The sequence below is a fragment of the Musa acuminata genome, chromosome BXJ2-8, assembly GCF_036884655.1.
Source record: "Musa acuminata AAA Group cultivar baxijiao chromosome BXJ2-8, Cavendish_Baxijiao_AAA, whole genome shotgun sequence".
In the NCBI taxonomy this organism is placed as follows: domain Eukaryota; kingdom Viridiplantae; phylum Streptophyta; class Magnoliopsida; order Zingiberales; family Musaceae; genus Musa; species Musa acuminata.
Window position 1 is genome coordinate 31,292,704 of NC_088345.1, and position 24,303 is coordinate 31,317,006.

Here is a 24,303-nt window from a genome sequence, read left to right on the forward strand (position 1 = left end):
TCTCGTTCGAACTGCCACCACCTCCCATATTTAGACAGGTGGAGTGATCGCTGTGCGCGTGCACCGTAGCCCATCTATTAGCTCTTTGTCACTCACACACTGTTACTCTCTCGTCTACCCACTCGTTCTATAGTGGCACTAAAGTCTCACTGCATGGGGCCCACCGCATAGCCAACGCTTTGTCCAACTGTAACGTAGGTAAGTCGCTGAGTATCGTTAAACAGGTAGGAAACTGATACGTACACATCTACGGAGGGAGAACCGTGCGCCCGCGATGCCAATTCCCGAACTTACCCCGGGAAAGTTAGCACAGCAAACCAATCCCGCGTGTACCCATCGGTGATATCATGAGACCCACTGTGAGGGCTACGGTACGCCTAATTGTAAGGAAGGTTCGCCACTGGGTAGTAGACAGAGCGTGGGGAGACGGTTTTTTGCAATCCGTAATACCATCAACATCCTAGGGGTAATTCGGTCAAACAAAGCACAACCATCGTAACTAAATGCACCTCTTGCGAATCGGCCTTCGTCAATGGCCGTCTCTTTCAATATTTCAGCTGTCTCTTCCAATATTTACTCTCTCTCGAGCGTCTGTCTTCTCTCAATTAATCTCTTCTCTTAACGGAAGCAAATCTCTAGATCGATTCCTTGAAGACCTCATCGCAAACCCGCACCAGAAGGGCTCTCGGATTCGTTCCCTGCTTTGTAGATTCGTGAATTAGACCGGATCCCTTCTTGCTTTTGCCAGGGGTTCTTTTTGTTCGGGTCTAGAGTCTTGAATCTTGTCGATCGGCGGTCTAGGGTTTTGAGGGGCGAGTTGGGGTTCGGTGAATTTTCTGTTCGGGGGTGAAGCATGGCGGGCGGCAGGCGGGGTGGATTGACCCCTCCGTTAGGTGAGGCTTCCGTTCTTGCTTTCCCCTCTTTTGGGTGTTCGATGAATGTATCTGTCCGCCCGTTTATTGGTGTCGGTGTTTAGGTAGTTAATTATCTTAGTCCTTTATGTCTAATTCGTGAGACACGGTCGCTTTATATGCTTTGATGATATTCTGTTCTATACATCATGGGATTAGATTGGTGTGAATAATATGATAATGAATTTACATGTAGGCTCATGAGACAGTTTTGAAAAAGAAGAATCATTTGCTTTCTTTTTTGTATTTTCTCTTTCTTGGTATTGGGCCTCTTAGAGCTCACAAGAACCATCATGGAATTATATGGTGGTTACTACTTTTTTGTGTTTAACTTTTGAGACTGATCAGATAGGCAGTATACAATTAGATCTTGCCAAAATGAGTAGATGAATGATCAGTGAAACATTTGATCATGCTTGAATGAAAACAGCAACATGAGTGATCAGTGATCATTTGCAAACAGAGTAATTGAGTGATTAAGAAAGTAATCATTTCACTTCTAAATACAATATCTACTGATGTTTTAACAACTTAAATGGTTTTCCGCTGTACCTAATTGTTCATGAATGAAAATATTTTTTTTTAATTTTTCTTATAATTCTACATTTTGACCTCAACATTCTTATCACAACTACACAAATTTTTTGTATATATTAATTCTCAACTGCCTAAAAATAACTATTTTATAGAAATTTTCTTCCAATCTAAAAGATCTTGGTGATCACACAAAACTTCTAATGCCCCTTTTCATTTTAACCATCATATAAATAATATAATTCTGAATCTCTATCAATCTCTTCATTTTGTTAAATAATCAATCAAAGACATTTAAAACTTTTACTTAATAAAACTTCTTATTCATTCAATTGAACTATATTCTCAATTCTACTCTTAGGATTACTAAAATTATATCTTATATTCAGTCTTGTTACTACTTATATTAAAAACCTTTAGTTTCTAGGTATGTCTTTATAATTCGGATGAAAATTTAGTATCATTTAAACTTCCATCAATCAAAACATTACTATCAGTAAATGCACCATGGAGGTCTAATATATAAAGTTCGTCCATTATCAATGTGAATAGATAAGGTTTTAATATGGATTTTTGATGTAGCACTATACTAAGAAACTCATTAGGTTCTAACACTGTTGACTACAATATTATAAATATCTTTTATAACATCAATTAGTTAGTGGATATACTTTTTATTCTAAAGCCCACCACAAGTCTTCGATTTAATAAAAGCCATATGCAAATCTTTCTTTTTATCTTGATAATTTTCCTTTATTTTAATAAATAATATCTTAACTATTGACTTCTTGGCATAAAACTAAATTGTTTTATGGAGATATTTGTTTCAGATGTTATTCGACTTTCAATCACTCTTTCCCAAATTTTTATAGTGTGACTCATAATCTTACTTCCTCTATAATTACAAAATTTTTATAGTCTCAAAATTTTATTTAAAAAACTAGTTAACCAAACTAGTTTACATTGGATGACTGCCCTTTGAGTTATCCTGATTTCTGAATCTGTTGTTGCTTTTATTTTTTAGATTTATCATTATATCATGAACATATTCGTTCCTGTGGGCAGTAGTTATTGGTAATGAATAGCCACTTATATTTGCTATACAAAACAGTAATTGGATCTATGGTTTTCACATATTTGGAGGTACGGAATGGCTAAAATGACCATTTTAGAAACCTTTCAAGATCAAAATATTATAATACAATATATCTTTCTTGGTATCTTATCCATATCTCATCTGTACTTATCGGAAGGTATTCTATGCTTGGTCCTAATTTTTTTCTTTTATTACAGTGTAATTAGTCATTCTTGGTACCACTTGTATGACATCTATCTTAAAGGTTTATACAGCTCTGCTTTTTTGAGTTGGCATCAAATTCGAGCTGTGCTCTTAAATATTTCTAGCTCAATAAATTGGCATGCCATGCAATTCATGTAGTGAGGTATATTGGCAACCAATCTGGTTGCTTATTTGTATGCAATATACCTTACACATGCTGAAATATAGTCCAGTGGTATACAACAATCATCATATAATATTGACATATCATATTGATCGAAGAGAGGATCAGTACATGGCTGGAACCTGATATTCAATTTCTGCTTTACATTCTGGTGACCACAAAAATTGTAGTTGTTTTAATTTTTCTTTTTCCTTTTTTATTATTCTGATTAAATGATTTCATTATGAATACACAGATATTGAGCAGATACTTGTGGAAGCACAACATCGATGGTTACGCCCTGCTGAAATTTGTGAAGTACTTCAAAACTATAGGAAATTCCGTATTGCTCCAGAGCCACCAAGAAGACCTCAGAGTATGATATGCTGCAACTTTTATCACTGTCTCAATTATTTCTAATTGGTTAATTCTATTTATGAATCTTTATGCCTAGTGGTAGCTTTGAATAGTACCCTAACTAAATTTTTTAGTTTATGTAAATCATTATGTCTTGAACTTGTTCAATATACTCACAAACACAAACATGTTCTGATTATTATGTAAAAATGAATAAACTTGCTTCTATATTAAGCATTCATTTGTTATGTACAAAAATAAGGAACTAACTATGCCCAAGTTATGTACAAAAATTATTATTAAAGCATTCTTCTATATTAAGCATTCATTTGTTAAATAAACTTGCTTCCAAAGTACTCATATCATTTTTGTCTATTCATGAATCATGATATAACTCATCGATGGTTTCTGGGGCAAGTCTGATATGTTGAAGATGGATGTTATTGTTTTAATTAACTCAAATGTTAAGCTTTGACTGCTCTGTTTTACTACAGTTTCTCTGTTGAATAATTTTGTGATGCTTTTGCTTCAGGCGGATCTATTTTTCTATTTGATCGCAAGGTGTTACGGTACTTCAGGAAGGATGGCCATAACTGGAGAAAGAAAAAAGATGGGAAGACTGTGAAAGAAGCTCACGAGAGGCTAAAGGTATTTGAAACATGGAATTGGACTTTTTCCATACTATTTTGATAGAGTGGTTGATACAAATTTTTTTAATGATTTAACTAAAAATGTGCAAAGGTCGAATGTTTAGAATTATATTTTCTGTAACATATTGTTCCATAGACAAGCAGACTCTTTATATACTTAAATGGATGTATATGCGTGAATTCTACTATTTAGGTGGAATGAATCCCATTCAAAAATTTTCAAGGGTGATGTGGCCTTTCACAAGTTTTTCAAAACTTTATCTTTTTTTAAAATTTATTTATTGTCCAATAGTGGACAAGTATATCCGGTTTTATGAACCTTGGACTAAGAGGATCTTTGCTCCTTTGCAAGTTTCTCTGAAACTTACTTTATTTTAGTTAAGTTTTAATTTTAAGTGCAAATTACTACTCTTACAAGTTGCCAAGTCAATCAATTTTTGTTTAACTTCTTAAATTCTGTTACTTAAAAAGTAAGTCAATATTTAAAAGTCCAACCAAATTGAAGTTTTATGATTCCAGGTTGGAAGTGTTGATATGCTTCATTGCTATTATGCCCATGGTGAAGAGAATGAAAATTTTCAAAGACGGAGTTATTGGATGCTGGAAGGGTGAGTTTAAATTTTTTTTGAAAATTTATTGGTCAGAATTTGGATTTTGTGGGCCTTTAGCAATGTGATTTCTTGACCTTTGGTTGAGTTTTGTCATACCCATGTTCTCTTGACTGAAAGTATTTTTGTAATTAAGTTTTAGTTTTTATATATATACATAGGTTATATTCTTGTTTTAAGGCAAGTGATGTGTTGGATCCATGATGAATATGACTGAACTTCACTTTAGCTTGTAAAAAAAAAATCTTGCCTTTAGTTTCTCCTTAGAAATATATTTCTGAATTATTTAAATATGACACTGCTTACAATTGAAATTCTAATTGCAGAACTCTGCTTAAGTTGGTCGTTACTGTTTGTTCATTTTATTTAGCCAATTCGTTTGCACATATATTTTTATTCATCTCAAGATTGAATTTGAAAAATATGATGATATGTGTTTTCCATATAAGTAACAACTTAAAAAAGGTTTAGGAGTAGTGTGGTATGAAAGACGGCTAAAGTAATTATTAGAAATTGAAAGCTTAGTGGTAAACATGTCCATTCTGGATTTTATTTGTTGTAATATATAATGTTCTCATGAAATATAAAAATAGGATTAGGGAAAGGAAATTAAGCTAGCAATTGATGCCCTATTGAAGCAGTTGATTTTGAAGTTAAAAAAAAAAGCAGAAATTAGTGACAAATTTAGACCAAAGAAAAATAATTTGTAAAACTGGAAATATGTTTGGTGATGATGATGTATTCATAGTGATGATTTGTGAAAGACAGAGAACAAGGCAGGAAGAGAAGACAACATTAGCAAATCGGATTTTTCACCCGTTTTCTCTCTTTTAATGTGTATAAGTTATTTTATAGCCTTTTAACCTTGGTTTGAAATTTCACCTGAAGCTGAAGTATTGGTTTGTCTCGGCCAGTTTCAGTTGAAACTGATTAATTTTGGTTTTTTTTGCTAGTTTTGTGTGCTTCCATAGACTTGTATCTTCAGAACTTATTATCGTTGAGGTTTTTCTTCTAAATGTTAATTTTACAACTTCTATAACATGTGAGAGGCATATTTTATTTTTTTTAGCACCTGATCTGAACCAAACTAGTGATATATTATATCATGTTTATGAAAGTGAAACACTTCTTAACTTATCTATATTTTTACTAATACACTGGTTCCGTACCAAGTTATAATGTTTTGGCTATTTGGATTCCTTAGGAATACCATGAATAATTTACATAACAAAATTGTGACTTCATGTTTATAGCGTTTGTATGAAACACAACTTTGTGCTTGCATTATTTTAAATATCTAAATCTATATCTGTACTTTATACTTCTATGTCTATATATTTATATTTTCCAATTTTGAACCAATAAATGCCACATATAGTCTTCTTTAGAACTAAGAGCTTGTCCTCAAACAACATATAACTTAACTAATTTTAACTGTATTATTAGTTTCTTTGTCTACTTCCTTGAAATTTTTTGGTTGGATATGCTGAAGCTCATTCAGAATGTCAAATTACTGCAAGTGCTGAAAACAAAAATTTCAGGACTGGGACAAATCCCAACTGTTAATATCTAGTTATTCAAGGAATGCTGTATTGCATATTAGACTTGTACTGACCAGTATGTACCAGTACAATGTTGAATCTCGGATTTTGATTATGAAACTAATTGATTATGTTTAGATGTTTAAAAGCATTTTGAGTGATGCAGGTCTACTCGATCAGGATTAGACAGTTAACGCAGGAGGAATTGACGTTGCGCCGAAGGAGATCACATTAGGATATTGGATGGCAAAAGGCTTCGGACGTCGGGCATCGGGCCAAGAGCGGAATTTCGCCAAGGATATCAGGGTTGCGGAGGTCAACCGTCGATTGGGCAACAAGCCGCAAGAGAGGACGATGCGCCGAAGAATCGGACGAAGCGCCAACCAATGACGTGTCGGGCAACAGAATGTCAATTCGCTTTGTAATAATTGTCTAGATCGGAGTAGAGTTTTGGCTTGTGTGTGCAGGATTAACTACGATAACGATGAAGACAAAAAGCGAAATAAAGTATCGGAGTCAAGCGCGAAGGATTTGTTGCGAGTTCGAGAGTTCGACGGAAGTCCGAAGGTTCGTCGGGAATGCTGCCGGAACTAGCCGAGAATGAGTAGGGAGCTTGCCGAAGGGTTTTTCGGAAGCTGGCCAGAAGGTTCGTTGGAAGTTCACGGAACTCGCCGAGAAAGATCGGAGCTTGCCGAAGAAGCTCGTTGGAACTCGCCAAGATCAAATCGTGAAGTCTAGGAGCTTGCCGGGAATCCGCAGAATGGTTTTCGAGAGTTTATCGGAAGATCGTCGGAAGTTCGTCGGAAGCTCGCCGGAAGAAGTCTTGACTTACGGACTTTGTAATAGCTTTGTCTTTTAATTCGTAGTTAGCACGTTAATTAGGGTTAGGATTAGGTGTTAATCCTATAACCCAAGTAGGAGCCAATAGGGCCCAAGTTCGGATTGGTTTGGGCCAAGTTTCGAGCCCAACCAGTGAGCTGAATTGGCCTAGGCGGTGGCACCGCCAGTCCACTGTCAGTGTCAGAAACTGACAGGCGGTGGCACCGCCAGCATCGGGAACCAAAGAGAATTCAAATTTTGGAGCCCAAATTTGAATCCTCTTGAGGCCTATAAATACCCCTCAAATCTCAGCTGAGATAACAACCTTTTGAGAAGCTAGAAGTTGAGAAAATCTTTAGGAAAAGTCTTGTTTTCAATAGCTTGAGTGTTCACCTCCTTTCTTTTCATTGAAATCTTTGTAAAAGGGTGAACCACTTGTAAGAGGTTGTAAGAGGGGTGTAAGAAGGAGGTTGATCTTCGCCTAGTAAAGGAAGATCATTAGTGGATGCCGGTGGCCTCGACGGAAGAGGAATCAGAGGAGTGGATGTAGGTCACGATTGACCGAACCACTATAAACTACCGTCTTCTCTGGTTTGCATTTACTTCCTGCTATTACCTTACTACAAACCCCTTCAATAGCTTACTGCCTTCAAGTTAAAACGCAATCGAAACGGTTTCAAACGAAACGTTACTTTTATCGTACGGAGTTTCCGAAAGTGTTTAAATCGTTGAAAGTTTATCATACTTTACCGTTGCACTAATTCACCCCCCCCTCTTAGTGCTGCTCCGGTCCTAACATACAACACATGATACACCGATAGGTACTAGTGTTATGAAGATGAAGAAGGAGAAGAGGAAGGTGTTGTGGAGGCAGAGGAGGAATAGAGGAAGGCACGGTGGAGGAAGAGGAGGAAAAAGAAAGAGGAAGAGGAAGGAAGAAGAGGAGGCAGTGAAGGAAGAAAAAGGAGAGGAAGTGGTGGCAGAGGAGATGAAGTGTATCAGAGAGGTAGGCGGCGACGAAAGGCAGCGACAGTTGCATCGGATGGCAGCAGTGAATGGGAGCAGCGTTAGTTACATGCTCCCCTTGAGAAGAGGGCTTGTGTACTGTTTTAAATTTCTTTTTTTAATTTTCTATTGGGTTGGACCGGACCACCCAAACGGAAAACCAATTTTAAGGTCTGGGACAAAACCAAAACTGATAATATTATCTTTTATTATATCTTGTACCATGCTTTGAACAATTGAAATTGCCATATATAGGTTGTCTTGGTAATTATGATTCAAGGCAACGTATGGCATGTAGGTACAATACTGTGAACTGAGAAACTTTAGTGATAAGTGTGATATGTGACCATTACAAATCTTCTCCATGGACATGGGCATGTAGCAAAGTTTTCTCAAGAATTAGGATCGAGAATGTGTAAAGTTTCCATGAAACTATTGAATGTCTTTTTCTATCTATGATGAATTAGCCATCATATTTTGCATACTTTGTAATGAAATTGACTTTTCTCTTGTTTCTTGGGTGCTGATATTGTGGTAAAAAAAAACAAACTGTCTAGTTCCCTCAAGGGTTAGTGGAGAGAAAATCAGATTCCTGGCATTTAGGCATAATTATTATTTTATTAGTACAACAACATCAACGAGTTGTAATGTTCCATGTATTTGAGGTTTAGCTTATTGCTGCATATAGTCATTTCTTATCCATTAGTTTTTTCATGATAGTTTAATTGTCTTATGGGTTAAGAGAAGATTACAAAAGAAAGAAGCAACAACATAAGCATTGAAACTTTATATTTGTTAAATGATGAAGTTAGTTTCATTTGAAAAGTACACAATTAGCGCCATTGTAAAAAAAGAAACATTACTTCTTAACTTTGATTATCTATCATTGTTTTTTATGTTGTATGCAATATATATGTACATAATTGCAAGTTAATTGGTTCACATGATCATATATATTTTGAATATTATTGTGCCTTTAGATCATTGACTATAATCATTTATCTATCTACTGTTGCAGGGGTCTCATGAACATTGTTCTTGTACATTATCGTGAAGTCAAGGTTGCAATTCAGTTTGCTCTTTGAGTAATCGTATTTGATCTCATTTATCTTTAGCATTCTATAATGGAGTTAGCTTAATTTATCTTGTTTGTTCCCTGCGGCAGTTAGTATATATGATGCTACTTCAGTGGTTCTTACCCTATCATGAATGTCACAAATGTTGAGTGTTATTTTCCTATTGTTTATCTCATGTTATTATATAAAAATGACTTGTATCGAATTGATTGTATGACTTTGCTTCATTTTCACTTCCATAATATATATTTGACAGTCTTTGTTCCTCCCTGTAATTTTGTTTAAAGACCAATACTTTTTGATCATTTTGATGTGGGGCAACAGATGGAATGTTATGAGCATGCCCCAAGAATTTAGGAACACCATGCAAGACATTCTCATTAAATGATGTATTTCTTGAACAATTTTCTGTGAATAAACAATTGGATTGTGGATACGTGGAACATTAGCTTTCTATCAAACAATAAACAGAACCAGTATGTTTTTGGTCCAAACGATCCTAACAGGCCTGTTCAGATGGACTAGATTGGGTAAATTCCACCAACTTTGACTATGATTGCCCAGGACTAGCCAGAATTACCTTTGTAACTGACCATAACTGTGTATATTTTTTTGAGTCTATTGGAATTCGTATCTGCTATTAGACTTGGATATGAAGAGATCCGTGAATGTGAACCAATGTTGACATCCTGAAGGTGAGTTTTCACACCCAAACACCCAAGAGGGCCATCAATTCAAATTGACCAATTCCTGAAACTTCTGGTTTACTATCTTGTTTCTTCAAAGAAAAATGATTTATCTATTGAGATTAACAAAAGCAGAAGCAACTAGAGTATTGAGGTAGGTAGCGGGATCAAAATCCTCTCCCCATGACTTGCAAGAGTTGGAGCAGCCCACAGAAGCAACAGAATGGGCCCATTCTCCTCCCTATTCAGGTGTCTAAAGCTAATCATGTTGACCTCTCTGACCAAGTGCAAAATCTCTATAAATATCGCTCAGATACCTGGGTATCTTCATGTTTTGCAAGGGTTAGCCCTTCAACGATGGCCAGACCATCAGCTTGCAGAGGTCTTGAACAGCTCACAGCAACAATTTTACTAGCGGGATCTTTTAGTGTGTAGCCTGTTCATGGAGCCCCATTGGAAGGGTGAAATGGGCCATCATAGAACAAAGTGACAAACAGAATCCCCAATGTTCTCAGATGCATTAGTCCTGCTTTTAGATTCGACACTGTTGAATCCCCACAATGGTAACATTGTCATAGGAATTGACCATCATTTGCTTAACTGCAATTTGCTTCAGGACAAACCAAGTCTCAGCCGTGCTAGAGATGTTGAAGAAGTTGTGCAAGTTATCCAAATGGATAGTCCTGTCACTTCTTTTTCTGCAACAACTCAGAGTCAGCCACCTTCACAGCTCATGGGTGCTGATAGCTCCAGTAGTGCACACATTTCAGAATATGAAGATGCTGAATCAGGTGCAGTTCTCATTATATAATCTATTATGCATCATATTACACATTACTATTCACTAATTCGTTTTCAGATCATGCAACTTGTGTTTCAGCATATATAAAGAGAAATTTGATGCAGCATATATTCATCAAACAAGTTCCAGATACCACTCTTTCATTGAGATGTGGCAGCATGATGATTGAATAATGATGGGTGTTAGCCTCTTGAGCCCCTGTGATAAAGTTCCATAATAGTCATGTGAGAAATGCATTGTGCATCAATCTATTTGGCCTTGGAACTGAAATGTTTTCATGGTTTACTGATTTAAATATTTGGTGCCCAATGTCTTCCAGGTATTCTTGGAATACAAGGTACAGAAGATAATTTGGGTGCTCAAGATAATACAACTTTTGTTGTAGATGAATTAGGCATTGGATTTAGTGGTCAAAATACAGTTTGATCTAACATCTTGGGATCAGGTTCTGGAACATTGTACAGCGGGCTTCCGGACACCATCTTTCCAGTCTTCAGTTGTCTTTGCACAGGCTGCCACTATGGACAATCCTAGACTTGAATCCTTCGTTCTTGAGGATATGATGATGACCTCAGTGCTGGGGCAAACATAACTAGTTTCCAAGAAACAATAGCTTGGCAGGTACTATCAATGTTCATTTGTGCTACCTCCTTATACTCCATTTCTAGTTATTTGGTCTCAGAATAATTGAGGATGTGCTTCCCAAATTTATGTCATTTAATTTTAAGAAATTAGGTGATTAACCTGTATGGTAACTACAATGTGTTGTATTGGCACTCCTATGTGTCATAATTTAAATGTATGTTGTTTTGACTTGATTAATTAACATGCTGAACTAAATGTGATTTGTCCATTGCCATTCCTTGTGAAAGAAATCAGCAGTTATTCCATGGAAGCTAATCTTTCCTACTGCTTGCATAATGATAGATCTGACATGGAAATCTTGCAAATTTCTTGATATATATGGAAATTTCATCATCAAGCAATTCTCTTTGCATAGGATTTGAAAAGTTGAATTTTAGTTGGGTAAGCTTTAGCCAAGAAATGATTTATCTCACTTAGAAATGTTCCTCTTTGCAGATTTCTATGGTTTCCTCAATATCATGGGTTAGCCTCCACGGTTAATGCTTACAAATATTTTCAGGATGGTAGCCTGAAACAATATGGATCTGAGGGCACGGACAAACCGAAGGAAACATGGGTCAACCTGTGATGCTTGGATTGCACATACACTCCTGGTTCAGATTCATCAACGGCAGGAGGTTGCTTTCGCTGCTGCAGCATCACCTTGGCATATCAGAAAGTGATTATTTGTATTTGTAAACATAGGGAGGGTTTTAGTCGCAGGAAGCCAATAAGGCTTCCCTGTAGACCAAGCCAAGCCAATAATTGGCTTGTGAAATTGGTAGGCCGAACCAACCCTTTTGTGCATTGAATCATGATTGATGGTAAAATGCTACTGTGAGCTGGTTCAAGTCTGGTGCTCTAACTTGTGAACTGATCGAACTGGTGTCGAGGCTTCTTTTTTTTTTGCCTTATTGTCAAAAGATGTGCTTGTTTGCCAAAGCATGCCCCTGCAATCATTTTTTTAATGCACCATTATATATATACTTACAAACTCCAGCGATGTCACACTTCTCTTATTTGTCCATTTGAGAGAAAATGATTTTATTTTATTTTATAAAATAACAAAACTTGTCTTCTATTGTTGTGTTGATGTCGTTGACTGTGAATCAGCGGCATGACTTGATTTCATCCCGAAGGCACAAGGTTGTCCTGACAACTCTCGTGCCAATTAGGTGAGGTGGTTGGAGTTGGGGAAGGTCCGGTTGATCAGCGGCATGACTTGATTTCATCCCGAAGGCACAAGGTTGTCCTGACAACTCTCGTGCCAATTAGGTGAGGTGGTTGGAGTTGGGGAAGGTCCGGTTGAAGCGATCTCGAGGTGTTGGTTGAGAGTCCAAGGTTGCTTTCGAGTCAGATTGAGGTGGGACTTGGCCGACTTGGGATTTTGGGGGTGTGTTGAAGTATGCCTTGACTTCATCAGGGACCTTGCACAAGAGGTCAATGTCAGGAGATTTCTTAACTTGACCCCTTTGATGGTAAAGTTAACTCTCTATAGAGTAATGAAAAAGGGGTTTAGAGTGTGGGGGTCCGGTCCTTATTCAGGCATCAAGGATTAGTTTTTATACTTGGGAAGTCGATGGAGGGGGATGAATTGACGGGTATTGATCGGTACGTCATTCTATGGTGCATTCATATGGATGATCGACCCATATGACCCCCTACGTTGCCTACTAGTCTTAGCAGTTGTCAAGGTTGAGTCGGAAGGTTGTTGCCCTTAGGAGCCGACCAAAGGGGAGCACAAGTCGACTTAATTGTAAGAGGGCCACTGCTCCCGGTGGTCGGCCCGTATCACCTCTACACTTTACAAGGGTTTATAACTTTAGAATCACATAATTTTATTCTACTTTTTTTCTTTCTTAAGCAGGAAAGATTGGGGTATATTTATATGCCTTGAGCCTAAGAGGTTCTCATCCTTTGAGCATCTTGGTTGAGCCATTCTTCTTGTATTCGGGTAAAAGAAATCGCAACTGTCACGATACGGGGCTACCGCGCCTTAACCACCCCTTTTATCTCTAGCTTGAGTCCTTTGATAAATATTCATAACAATTGATAGTCAGTCCAATCATGAGCAAGGTAGGATAGCTTCTCAAACCTGGTTTGGTACTCTTGAATCATAGAGGTTTGTCGAATCTTTGCGAGTTGGCCATTGATATTTTCATACTCCGTAGGTCCGAAATGATTCATCAGTGCGTTCTTAAATTGATTCTGTGTTAGAGTCCCATGATTATGTTATAGCCAATTGTACCATTGAATAGCATCTCCTTCAAGGTGGATGATAGCAATTTCCACCATAGCATCATCCGACATTCGGTAGTAGTGAAAGTAACGTTCGGCGCGCGAAATCCACCCAGTCGAATTTCCTTCTTTCCATTGTAGGAAGCTCACCCTCATGCGTGGCTGAAGCATGTCCAAGGCTTGTCCCTCCTTCTCTGGAGACCTCTCTGAACTCTCTCCTTGCTGAAATTTGGTTGGACTCGGCGGTTGTCCAATTCTGAATTCTGCAAACAAAGCACACAATTTGTCCTCGAAGCGCGATTCAAGCCGCATTTCAATCTGAGATTCCCATGCTTCAAATTTGGCATCAATTGGATTTTGAGAAGCCATAGCATATTCCTATAGATCAGAGATGTTCCTATCTTTTTTTTTGTTGATGGGTTAATGGCATGAGGTGGTGGAAGGTTCAGAAAAATTGAGGATCACGAAAATATACTACAGTAGAATTTTACGTCTAAAGTGTAGTAGTTTAGATGTAAAAGATCAGTAGTTTATTTTGAGAATTTTTTGACAAAATCAAAGAGAAATCTACTATTAGGAAGTTCAAAGCTGTCGTAAAAATTTCATTGAGATTTGGACAGAAAAAATGCAGTAGCAAGATCAAACAAACTGTGCTATGTAGTTGGAATTCTATAGTGTATCTAGCAGATTAGATGTAAAAGATTAGTAGTTTATATTAGAAAATTTTTGACAAAACCAAAGGGAAATATGCTATTAGGGAGTATCAAAGCTATCAAAAAAATTTCGTAGAGATTTGGATAGAAAAAAAGTAGTAGCAAGATCAAACAAATTGTGTTATGCGGTTATAATTCTGCAGTGCATCTTTCGTCATAGAGATAAAAACTTTATGATGAAAAGTTTATGCAGTAATATAAGAATGAATTTTTTAGATTTTTGAATAAGGATAACTAAACTGCAGTAGTAGAAAGGTAGGAAACCAGAACCTATTGTAATTCACGAGGAGATCAAAGGATGATCCACGATGGTGGAGATGATGGCAGAATTTGGCAATGATCTTTTAAGCAATTGTAGGAATTGCTTTGGGTAGCTATGGAGGGCTAATGGATGGCCATGAAAGGGCAGCGAGATGCCAAGAACACTGCTATGATACCAAGTGTTAGAACCCTAGTAGATTCGAAGCTTGGGGTTGATCTCTTTTGGGGATTGGCCTCCTTGGAACTCTATAGGGGTTCCTTCCTCCAAGTTGCTACTCAAAAGCTACTAAGAAGATTCATCTATTGCTTATCAAAAGAGGATAAATACATGACTATTTATAGGGCTTCTAAACCCTAACTCCTAATAGGACTCCTACTCAAGACTCCTACTTCTAATCAACTCCTAATAATACTCCTACTCTAAGAAGCAACCTCCCAACTTACCCTAGCCCTAGCAGGCCTCTTCACCTCTTTAATAGGGGTTGGCTAGGTAGGTTTTACATGAACACCCCTTTCAATAAAATTCAATTAGGACTCTCCTAGCTAGAGTCCTAATAAATCTATTTATAATTTGCATTAGCTATGAAGTGTTTACTGAAATGATTGCTTGTCGATCCCAAGTGAGATGCTTTCTCTAACCCATTTTCTCTTTTGTAGGTCCTAAGGGACCATAGGAGGTTTCGGGAATACTGACCTTTGCGGATAGACATGCAAGAGTGCCGTACGACTTAGGAAAAATCAACTAAGTGCGTGATAGTCCACTCCCGATTCCTCCTCCGTTGAGGCCATCAGTGCCTACTAATGGTCTTCCTTCAATGGGTGAAGACCAACTACCCTCTTACAACTCTTTTCTCCTTTTGACAAGCTCAGGAGAGAACCTTTACACTCACTTTTTATAAAGTTTTCTTTACACTCTCTCTTACAATAATCTCTAAACTTTAGGAGGAGGGACTCTATACTTTACAAGAGTTTACACCTTTAGAATCACAGAGTTTTATTCTACTTTCTTTCTTTCTTAAGTAGGAAAGATTGAGGTATTTATAGATCCCAAATGGCTTCAAAAATTAGAGCCAAAATTTAAATCCTAGAAATTTCGGGGTACTAGCGGTACCACCGCCCAATCTAGCGATACCACCGCCTAACACAATCTCGAAGACTGTGTCTTGAAGACTAAGTCACTAGTGGTTCCATCGCTTGGACCGGTGGTACCACTGCTTGGACCAACGGTGCCACCGCCTAACCCAATTATTGAGTCATTTAATGAGCCTTTCTCTTGGCTCAAAATAGCCCAATCTTAGGCCCAATTGGTCCCAAATTGAGTTGACCTAATTATATTCAAACCAACGTAATTAGAACTCTAAACTAATTTGATCTAGATAAATTATTACAAAGAATGAATTATATGTAATTTGGTATGTCATTGGTTCTTTTGGTGCTTCGTTTGATCATTCGGCGCATCGTTCTCTCCTTTGACGTATTGTCCAATCAGCATGTTGACTTTCTATAATATCCGATCTCCTTGGTGCAAAGTCTAATTCTTCCAGCCCGATGCTTGAACTCATGGCACGAAGCCTTTTTGCCGGTACGTTGACCAATCCTCTAACATGTTCAACTCTGACCCAACATCCGATTCCTCCTACTTCAATCAATTTGCCTCTACTTGATCGAAGCTAGTCTAGCGTCACTCAAAATGAAAATTAGATCACAAATTCATTAATTGATTTCATCATCAAAATTTGAGATTCAACAACAAGGGATATAGTATAGCTACTCATTGGAGAATGAGTTCACTAATCGATCCGCTAACGGAATGCTAGATGATTGATAATACCTCATTATCAGATAATGATTCTATCATCCTAGTGGTATATCTGGTCCTTAGACTTGAGATACTAAGGATGCCATATATGAGTACTCTACTCTTTGATATCAAATTTATAGGCTTAGAAGTTCTAGATTTAGCACAGTTGACCATTGGGAGTGGTAGCTAATCTTACGAGGCCTATTGAGTATCGATAGAGGATTATCCACTCTTAGTGTCATAAGAGGAATATCCTATATGTTCTTGCTCATACAAATCCCTAGCCAAGGTCATTTGGATTGAGAGAGAAAGAGTTTTTCGGGAGAATTTGTTTAGAGCGAGACTCAAGTAGAAACCATATGAGCTTGATAGCACCATGCCTATAATACGGTCTTTGGGATATTTGATAGATGAGGGACTATATATATACAATAACTGAGGATAAACAGATCCAATAGATTGGATTCTCCTGTATCATTTGGGGACTACAACGTAATGGCCTAGTATGTACTTAGTCGATGAGTCAAGCGAATTATTATGGAGATAATAATTCATTGAGCCAAAAGGAGGTCTGACAGGTATAACTCATGGCCAGCTTGATATTGGGCCTAGAGAGTCACACAGATATGGTAGGTATTGTGATGAGTAGAGGTTCATGTTAGAACTAAAATTGACACTAAGAGAGGGGGGTGAATTAGTGCTTATGAAAAATTACGTTAATTCGAAAATATCATTCGATAAAGCTTGTATAGGAAAGATAGGTTTAACTTAAAAGTGCATTCATAAGCATACTGAAAGTAGTAAGTAAGTAAATCAGTTTGCAATATGGGAATGAAAAGCAGAACCAAAATGCAAATTGAGTATGTCGGATTTATAGTGGTTCAGTTGTCATGACCTACGTCCACTCCCAATTCCTCTTCACTCAAGGCCACCGGCTTCTACTACCGATCTTCTTTCTAATAAGCGAAGATTAACTACCCTTACACTCTTTCTCCTTTTCATAGGTTCAAGATAGAACCTTTACACCCCTCTTTTATAAGTGTTCCCTCACACACCTCCCTTAGGACTATCACTTAGCTCTAGGAGGAGGGACTCTACACTTTAAGAGATTACAACCTTAGAATCATAGAGTTTTTATTCTACTTTCATATGTGTTCCAAGCAAAAATTTGTGGGGTATTTATAGACCGCAAATGACTTCAAAACTTGGAGCCAAAATTCAAATCCCCAAGTTTTCTGAGTACTAGCGGTACCACTGCCAATACTAGGCAATACTACCACCTGCCAATCTGACACTCGATAGTACCACTGCTTAGTCTGATGGTATCACCACTTGACACACTAATATTGGGTGGTACCACCACCTAGTTTGATGGTACCACCACCTGGCACAGTCTTGAAGACTGTGTCTGGGCGGTACCACCATTAGACCCTACTATAGGACATTGAATGGGCCAAATAATAGGCTTAGTTCAACCTTGATTCAGGCCCAATTGGCCCCTAATTAAGTTGATATGATTACATCTAAAATCAACTCAATTAAACCTAACTAATTCGATCTAGACACATAATTACAAGCATGAATCATATGTTGTTCGGCATATCATTGGTTCATTCGATGCTTTATCTAATCCTTTTGACGCATCGTCCTCTCTTATAGTGTATTACTTAATCAGCATGTTAACCTCCATAATATTCGATCTCCTTGGCGCAATGTCCGATCCTTCTAGCCTGATGCCTGAACTCATGACATAAAGCCTTCTACCGATACATCGACGGATCCTCTAGCTTGATGTCCAATCTTCTGACATGTTCCACTCTGGCCATACGTCCAATTCCTCTTGCTTTAATCAATTTGACTCTTCTGATCGAAGTTAGTACTACGTCACTCAAAACATAGATTAGATCATAAACTCATCAATTGATTTCATCATCAAACTTCGAGATTCAACAATCTCCCCCTTTTTGATGATGACAACCAATTGATGATGGAGTTGAAACAAAACTCCCCCTATCAATATATCATATTGATTGAAAATTTAAATTCAAAAAATTATGACTATTTCATCATTGCATGCATCATGAATATTGAAAGAACCAATTAATCACATCATTGCATGCATCTTAAAATCATGAGTATTACATGCATAATACCAATTCATCATGTATATTTTCAAAATCATCATTACATGATTCCAAATCATCATACATAATTTCAAATCATCATTTTAGGCATAATATGCATGATTATCATCATACCTTTCATCATTTTAGGCATAATATGCATGATTATCATTATACTTTCGCCCCCTTTCTTATCAACAAAAAGGAGAAGTACAACTAGTAAGTTTTTAGATATGCAAGCTAGTAAGATAGCAAGTCTTGAACATGCAAGCTAATAAGTTTTTCATATATGAAAGTTAGCAAAATTTTTGTATTTTTTGAGATGTGCAAGATAGTCTGTTTTTGCATCTTCTTGAAATGCACAAGCTAGCAAAATTTGCTTCTCTTTTGAGATGAGCAAGCTAGCAATTTTAGCAAGTTTTACATCATACAAGCTAACAAATTTTATATCATTTTACAATATGCAAGCTAGCAAATTTTCTTCTCTTTGAAATGTGCAAGCTAACAAGTTTTCTCCTTGAAATGTGTAAGCTAGCAATACTTTCTCCCCTTTTGTTATTGTCAAAAAGAAGGAAAGAATATAATATTATAGTTCATTTCCCTTTACATCAATTGTCAAATCATCACTTAAAGAATATCAAGAAAAATTAATTTGGTGATTAGATATACACTTCACGAATACAAGGGAGTACTAAAATAACTTTCAAGTTATGAATTAAATATATAAGAAAATAAGAGAAAAATTATGATTCATTTGGATAAATCAAATAGCGCAAAGAAGAATCATAGTAAATGCTTTTGAATCATATAAAGAAAATCTCAAGTTATAATTATGAGAAATCAAGATCATGATTTAGATTAATAACTCATTCAAATTCAAATCGTCAAATCATCAAAATCACTTTCAAGAAATTCAAAATGATATAAATAGATTTATCAATCTCTTGAGATGCTAGCAATTTTCTTTCTCCCCTTTGTCATTGTAAACAAGAAAGAAGAAAAGGGGAATTATATAATGGTGCAATTTATTTCCCTTTACATAAATGCTCTACTCATAACATAAGGTTTACAACCATAAATACAAAGGAATTATACTTAATAAACATCATGTCATGAAAGATAATATCAAAGATCATGTGAATACTAAAAGACATGATTCATTTAACAAATATCCTCTTAAATAATAAAAAAAAACTTAGGAGATCAAATAGTAAGGAAAATCTTAAGTCATGAATTTCGAAAACGATATTCTCTTTGGTTAATAGTGAATAGAATCATAGGAGATCAAATAAGAGATCTTGATTCATATAAAATAAATCTCAAATCATTAATGTCGAGAATCAAGATTCGTTTGGATAAATCTTCTCTCAAAAAATAAAATCATATGAGAACGAAGTGATTCATATAAAATACATCTCATGTCGAATAAATCAAGTGTTTGGATAAATATGAAAATAAATTATCAAATCCAAAATCATCATCAAAATCACTTTTCTTTCATTCAGAAAATTTATTGAAAGTAACGTAGATTGATTCCTATAAGATTAAAAGTAGCTAAAGTTCTTTTAGTTTGAAATTTTGTGATTAATTTCATGCTCTAGTCTTTCATACAAAAGCCATGCATCATCATTTAAAATAAAAAAATAATACGAAAATTATAAAGATACATATTATTGCTTCTTAAAACATATATAGGATAAATCTTATTAGGTGTATAAGCATTAAATTTAAATCTAACATTTTGTTCCTTTATCATAAAACATGTAATTATCATGATTATTTTTTCAAAATCACTCGAAAGAGAAGTATGATCCCTCTTTTTTTGTATTTTATATAATAATTTGAAAACAACTGATGAAATGCATCAAGTGATTTTATAGTAAATTAAAGGGGTTTTGGTTAAGTCACTTACCTCGTTGTTGAAAGCCGCCAAGGCATAGTTCGCCACCTCTTCTTTATCAGTTTGCTCCTCGTCTTCGGATGCACTTGAATCATCCAAAGTGGCCTTGAGTGCTTTCTTCTTCTTTTGTACATTTTTCTTCACTTGTAGATATTCGCTTTTGAAGTGCCTTGGCCGAATGCATTCATAGTAAGTTATTTTTATCGAATCTCAAATTTTGATAATGAAATCAATTAATAAATTAATGATCTAATCTATGTATTGAGATAAGTGATGCAGGACTAACTATGTGGAAAAAGATAAAACAATTATGGAAGAATCAAATGTTGGGCCGGAGTCAAAGATTAGACATCGGGTCAAAAGAATCGGAGTATGGGACGAGAACGGATGTTGTAGGAGTCAACATGCTAGAGAATCGGGCGATACATCTGTTAGGATCAAGAGCACTAAGAGGGGGGGGGGTGAATTAGTGCAGCGGAAATTTTTCAGCGATTAAAATGAAAGCTGCGTTCGTTCGATAAAAATAATTTCGTTGTGAAAGTCGATTCTAAGATTACTTTAACTTGAGATTAAGCGAGATAACATTAAAGTAGATCTATGAAGGTAGTTTGCAGTTTATGATGGAAAGCAGAATACAAGCGCAAACTAAAATGCGACATTCGTACGATAAAAATCGATTTACGTCTAAACGCAGATTTAGAAAGTTCTGAACTTAGAAACTTATTCGTAAGATCGTAGAAGGCAGTAAACAATTATAATTGAAATCAAAATGTAAATGTAAATTGAAATATGATGATCGTACGAAAAAAGTCGATTTACGTCTAAACGCAGATTCGGAAAGTTCTGAACTTAGAAACTCGTTCGTAAAATCGTAGAAGGCAGTAAGCTATTGAGAAGTTTGCAGTGAAGGTAAAATGCTCAAAGGAAATGCAAACTGAGATTTAGAGTGGTTCGGTCAATCTTGACCTACTCCACTTTTGGCTTCCTCCACCGACGAGGTCATCGATATCAACTAGAGGCCTTCCTTCAATAGGCGAAGGCCAACCACCCTTTTACAGATTCACTCCTTTTGACGGGCTTAGGAGACAACTCAAACTTTGAAGAACAGAAGGAGGAGAACTTTTGGTCTTTACAACAGTTTTGAGCTCTAAGAATCACAGAAAGATATCAAGATTTCGAGTGTAAGTTACTACCTTTCAGTGCTGAATGGGTGGGGTATTTATAGGCCCCAACCCAGTTCAAATTTGGAGCTCAAAACTGTCAATTCCTGGAATTCCGGGATCAGGCGGTTGCACCTCCTGACTGGGGCGGTTGCACCGCCTGGCAGAGCTCGAAGACTGAGCCTCTAGGCGATGCCACCTTTGTCAAGGGCGGTTGCACCTCTCTGCCAGAGCTCGAAGACCGAGCTCAGGCGGTTGCACCTCCTGACTGGGGCGGTTGCACCGCCTAGCAGAGCTCGAAACTTGAGCTCAGGCGGTGCCACCTCTTGTCAGGAGAGGTTGCACCGCCTGGCAGAGCTCGAAACTTGAGCTCAGGCGATGCCACCTCTTGTCAGGAGAGGTTGCACCGCCCAGTCTCGCTCGGAGACTGAGCCCAAGCGGTTGCACCTCCTGGCTGGGGCGGTTGCACCGCCCAGTCTCCCTGGGAGACTTAGCCTAGGCGGTGCTACCTCCTGGCTTGGGCGGTTGCACCTCCCACAGTAACCAGAGTCCGAATGGTTTGATTCATTCAGCCCAATTTGGGTTTTTCAGGGGTCCGATTGCCCCAAGATTAAGCTAATGGGATCACCTCCCATTTTCAACTTAATCATTAGTGCTAACTATGATAAATCCTAAGACAATTTCTGCTGCTTGCTCCGGTGCATCAATCGCTTCTTCCGGCGAGTTTCTGGCGAACTTCCGTCGATCATCCGATGAACCCTCGGTGATGCTCCTGCGGACTTCCGGCAAACTCCTGGACTTGCGACGATCCACTTGGCAAGTTCCGACGAGCTTCTTTGGCAAGCTTATGGACTTCTCGGATTTGTTCCCACAGAACCTCCGACGACTGTCCAAACTTCCGTCGAGCTCTCGAACTCCCAACGTGATCATTGTCGTGACTCCGGCGCAACTCCTATTGCATGTCTTACTTTCATCATAGTTAATCCTGCACACTTATCTCAACACATAGATTAGACAACAAATGACAATTGACTTCATCATCAAAATCCGAGATTCAACAATCTCCCCCTTTTTGATGATGACAATCAATTGATAATGGAGTTAACCTTAACTCCCCCTATCTATATGCCATACTTGAGATAAGTCATTCTTGAATTTAAAACCTTATAAATTCAAGAGACATATTCCCATCATGATTCCTATCATGATGTATCTCTTTGAAGATGATGTCAAGGCTTGACATTCATTTTCAAATTTTACATTACCAGTTTGAATGATGGTAATAGTAGCAATTCATCATATTGTAAGATATCAACATGTAAAGCTGTGAAGTAAGATTTTGATATCATTACATGATGCACACATTTCTTATATTTTAGCAAGTGTTGCATTTCTATATATGGCATATTTTCATATATCTCTTGATGATGCAGGCATGGCATAATCATAGCATCAGTGTTTATAGCATCAAATCAATTCATATATTTCTCCCCCTTTGTCATGAACAAAAAGCATGGTAGATGTGATACCAGGAGAACAATATAAGCAAGTTATCAAGCATATAAAGGAAGGCATGATAAGTATAATGCTTTGAATACTTCTTCTCCTTGTATGTTATAATTCTTTGTGCATGAAGGAGGAAAGTCATTTTATCAAATCCATTTCGAAAAATATTTTTTATAAGAGTGTGTTTGATTTTTGTCATTCCAGCTGTTAAGCGAGTCCGAAAATGAGATGAATTCTTTCATGCATTCGGACCAGATTATGCTACAAAAACATTTCAACACATGGCAATCAAGTGATTTGATCATTCAATAAAGTCCGAAAAGTAATTTTAACTAGTTTAAGTATTCGGACACATCAACATTCCTAATTCTCTTCTTATAAAATTAAATTGTTCTTCACTTAGAGGTTTTGTAAAAATATCGGCTAGTTGATGTTTAGTATCAATGAACTCTATAATTACATCATGATTAGTAACATGATCTCGTATAAAATGATGTCTAATATCAATATGTTTTGTTCTTGAGTGTTATATAGGGTTCTTTGTTAAGCATATTGCACTTGTGTTATCACATTTAATGGGAATATTTTTAAGATGAACTTTATAATCTTCTAAGGTATTTTTCATCCATACAACTTGTGCACAGCATGCACTTGCTGCAATATATTCAGCTTCGGTTGTCGATAGTGCAACCGAGTTTTGTTTCTTAGATGACCAGGAAACAAGGGCATGTCCTAAGAATTGACATGTTCCTGATGTGCTTTTTCTATCTAATCTACAGTCAGCAAAGTCCGCATCAGCATAAGCAATTAACTCAAGATTCTCTGATTTTGGGTACCATAATCCTAGATTTGTGGTACCCGTTAAGATATCTGAGTATTCTTTTAACTGCTTTGAGATGAGATATCTTAGGGTTTGATTGAAATCTAGCACAAAGTCCTACACTAAACATGATGTCTGGTCTAGTTGCAGTGAGGTATGTTAGGATCGAAAGCACTAAGAGGGGGGGGGGTGAATTAGTGTAGCGGAAATCTTACAGCAATTTAAAAGCTAAAGCTGCGTTCGTCCGATAAAAAATGATTTCGATATAAAAGCAGAATCACAGTGCAGTTTGCGTCTAAGCGCAGTTTTGCGTCTAAGCACAGTTTGCGTCTAAACACAGTTTGCGTCTAAGCGCAGTTTGCGTCTAAGCGCAGTTTGCGTCTAAACTCAGTTTTACGTCCAAGCGCAGTTTGCGTCTAAGCGCAGTTTGCGTCTAAACTCAGTTTTACGTCCAAACGCAGTTTTACGTCTAAACGCAGTTTTACGTCTAAACGCAGTTTTACGTCTAAACGCAGTTTTGCGTCTAAACGCAGTTTTACGTCTAAACGCAGTTTTGCATCTAAACACAATTTTGCGTCTAAACGCAGTTTTACGTCTAAACGCAGTTTTACGTCTAAACGCAATTTTACGTCTAAACGCAGTTTTACGTCTAAACGCAGTTTTACGTCTAAACGCAGTTTTGCGTCTAAACGCAGTTTTACGTCTAAACGTAACTTTACGTCTAAA

At 37.0% G+C, this 24,303-nt stretch overlaps 1 protein-coding gene across 3 annotated transcripts; it reads left to right on the plus strand.

Annotated features, from left to right (window-relative positions):
- The first annotated feature begins 534 nt into the window (after positions 1-534).
- Positions 535-11,906, plus strand: LOC135619365 (calmodulin-binding transcription activator 2-like). 3 transcript variants are annotated; one of them, XM_065121299.1, is made up of 9 exons: positions 535-893; positions 3,144-3,263; positions 3,777-3,892; positions 4,414-4,502; positions 8,886-8,928; positions 10,246-10,420; positions 10,489-10,655; positions 10,751-11,052; positions 11,512-11,906. In XM_065121299.1, exons 1-7 carry the CDS (start codon positions 854-856, stop codon positions 10,602-10,604), a joined length of 699 nt encoding a protein of 232 aa, XP_064977371.1. In that variant the 5' UTR covers positions 535-853; the 3' UTR covers positions 10,605-10,655; positions 10,751-11,052; positions 11,512-11,906. The 3 variants fall into 3 exon arrangements, with proteins under 3 accessions (XP_064977371.1, XP_064977372.1, XP_064977373.1); XM_065121300.1 differs by having other exon boundaries at positions 11,576-11,906; XM_065121301.1 differs by having other exon boundaries at positions 10,510-10,655.
- Positions 11,907-24,303: the final 12,397 nt, after the last annotated feature.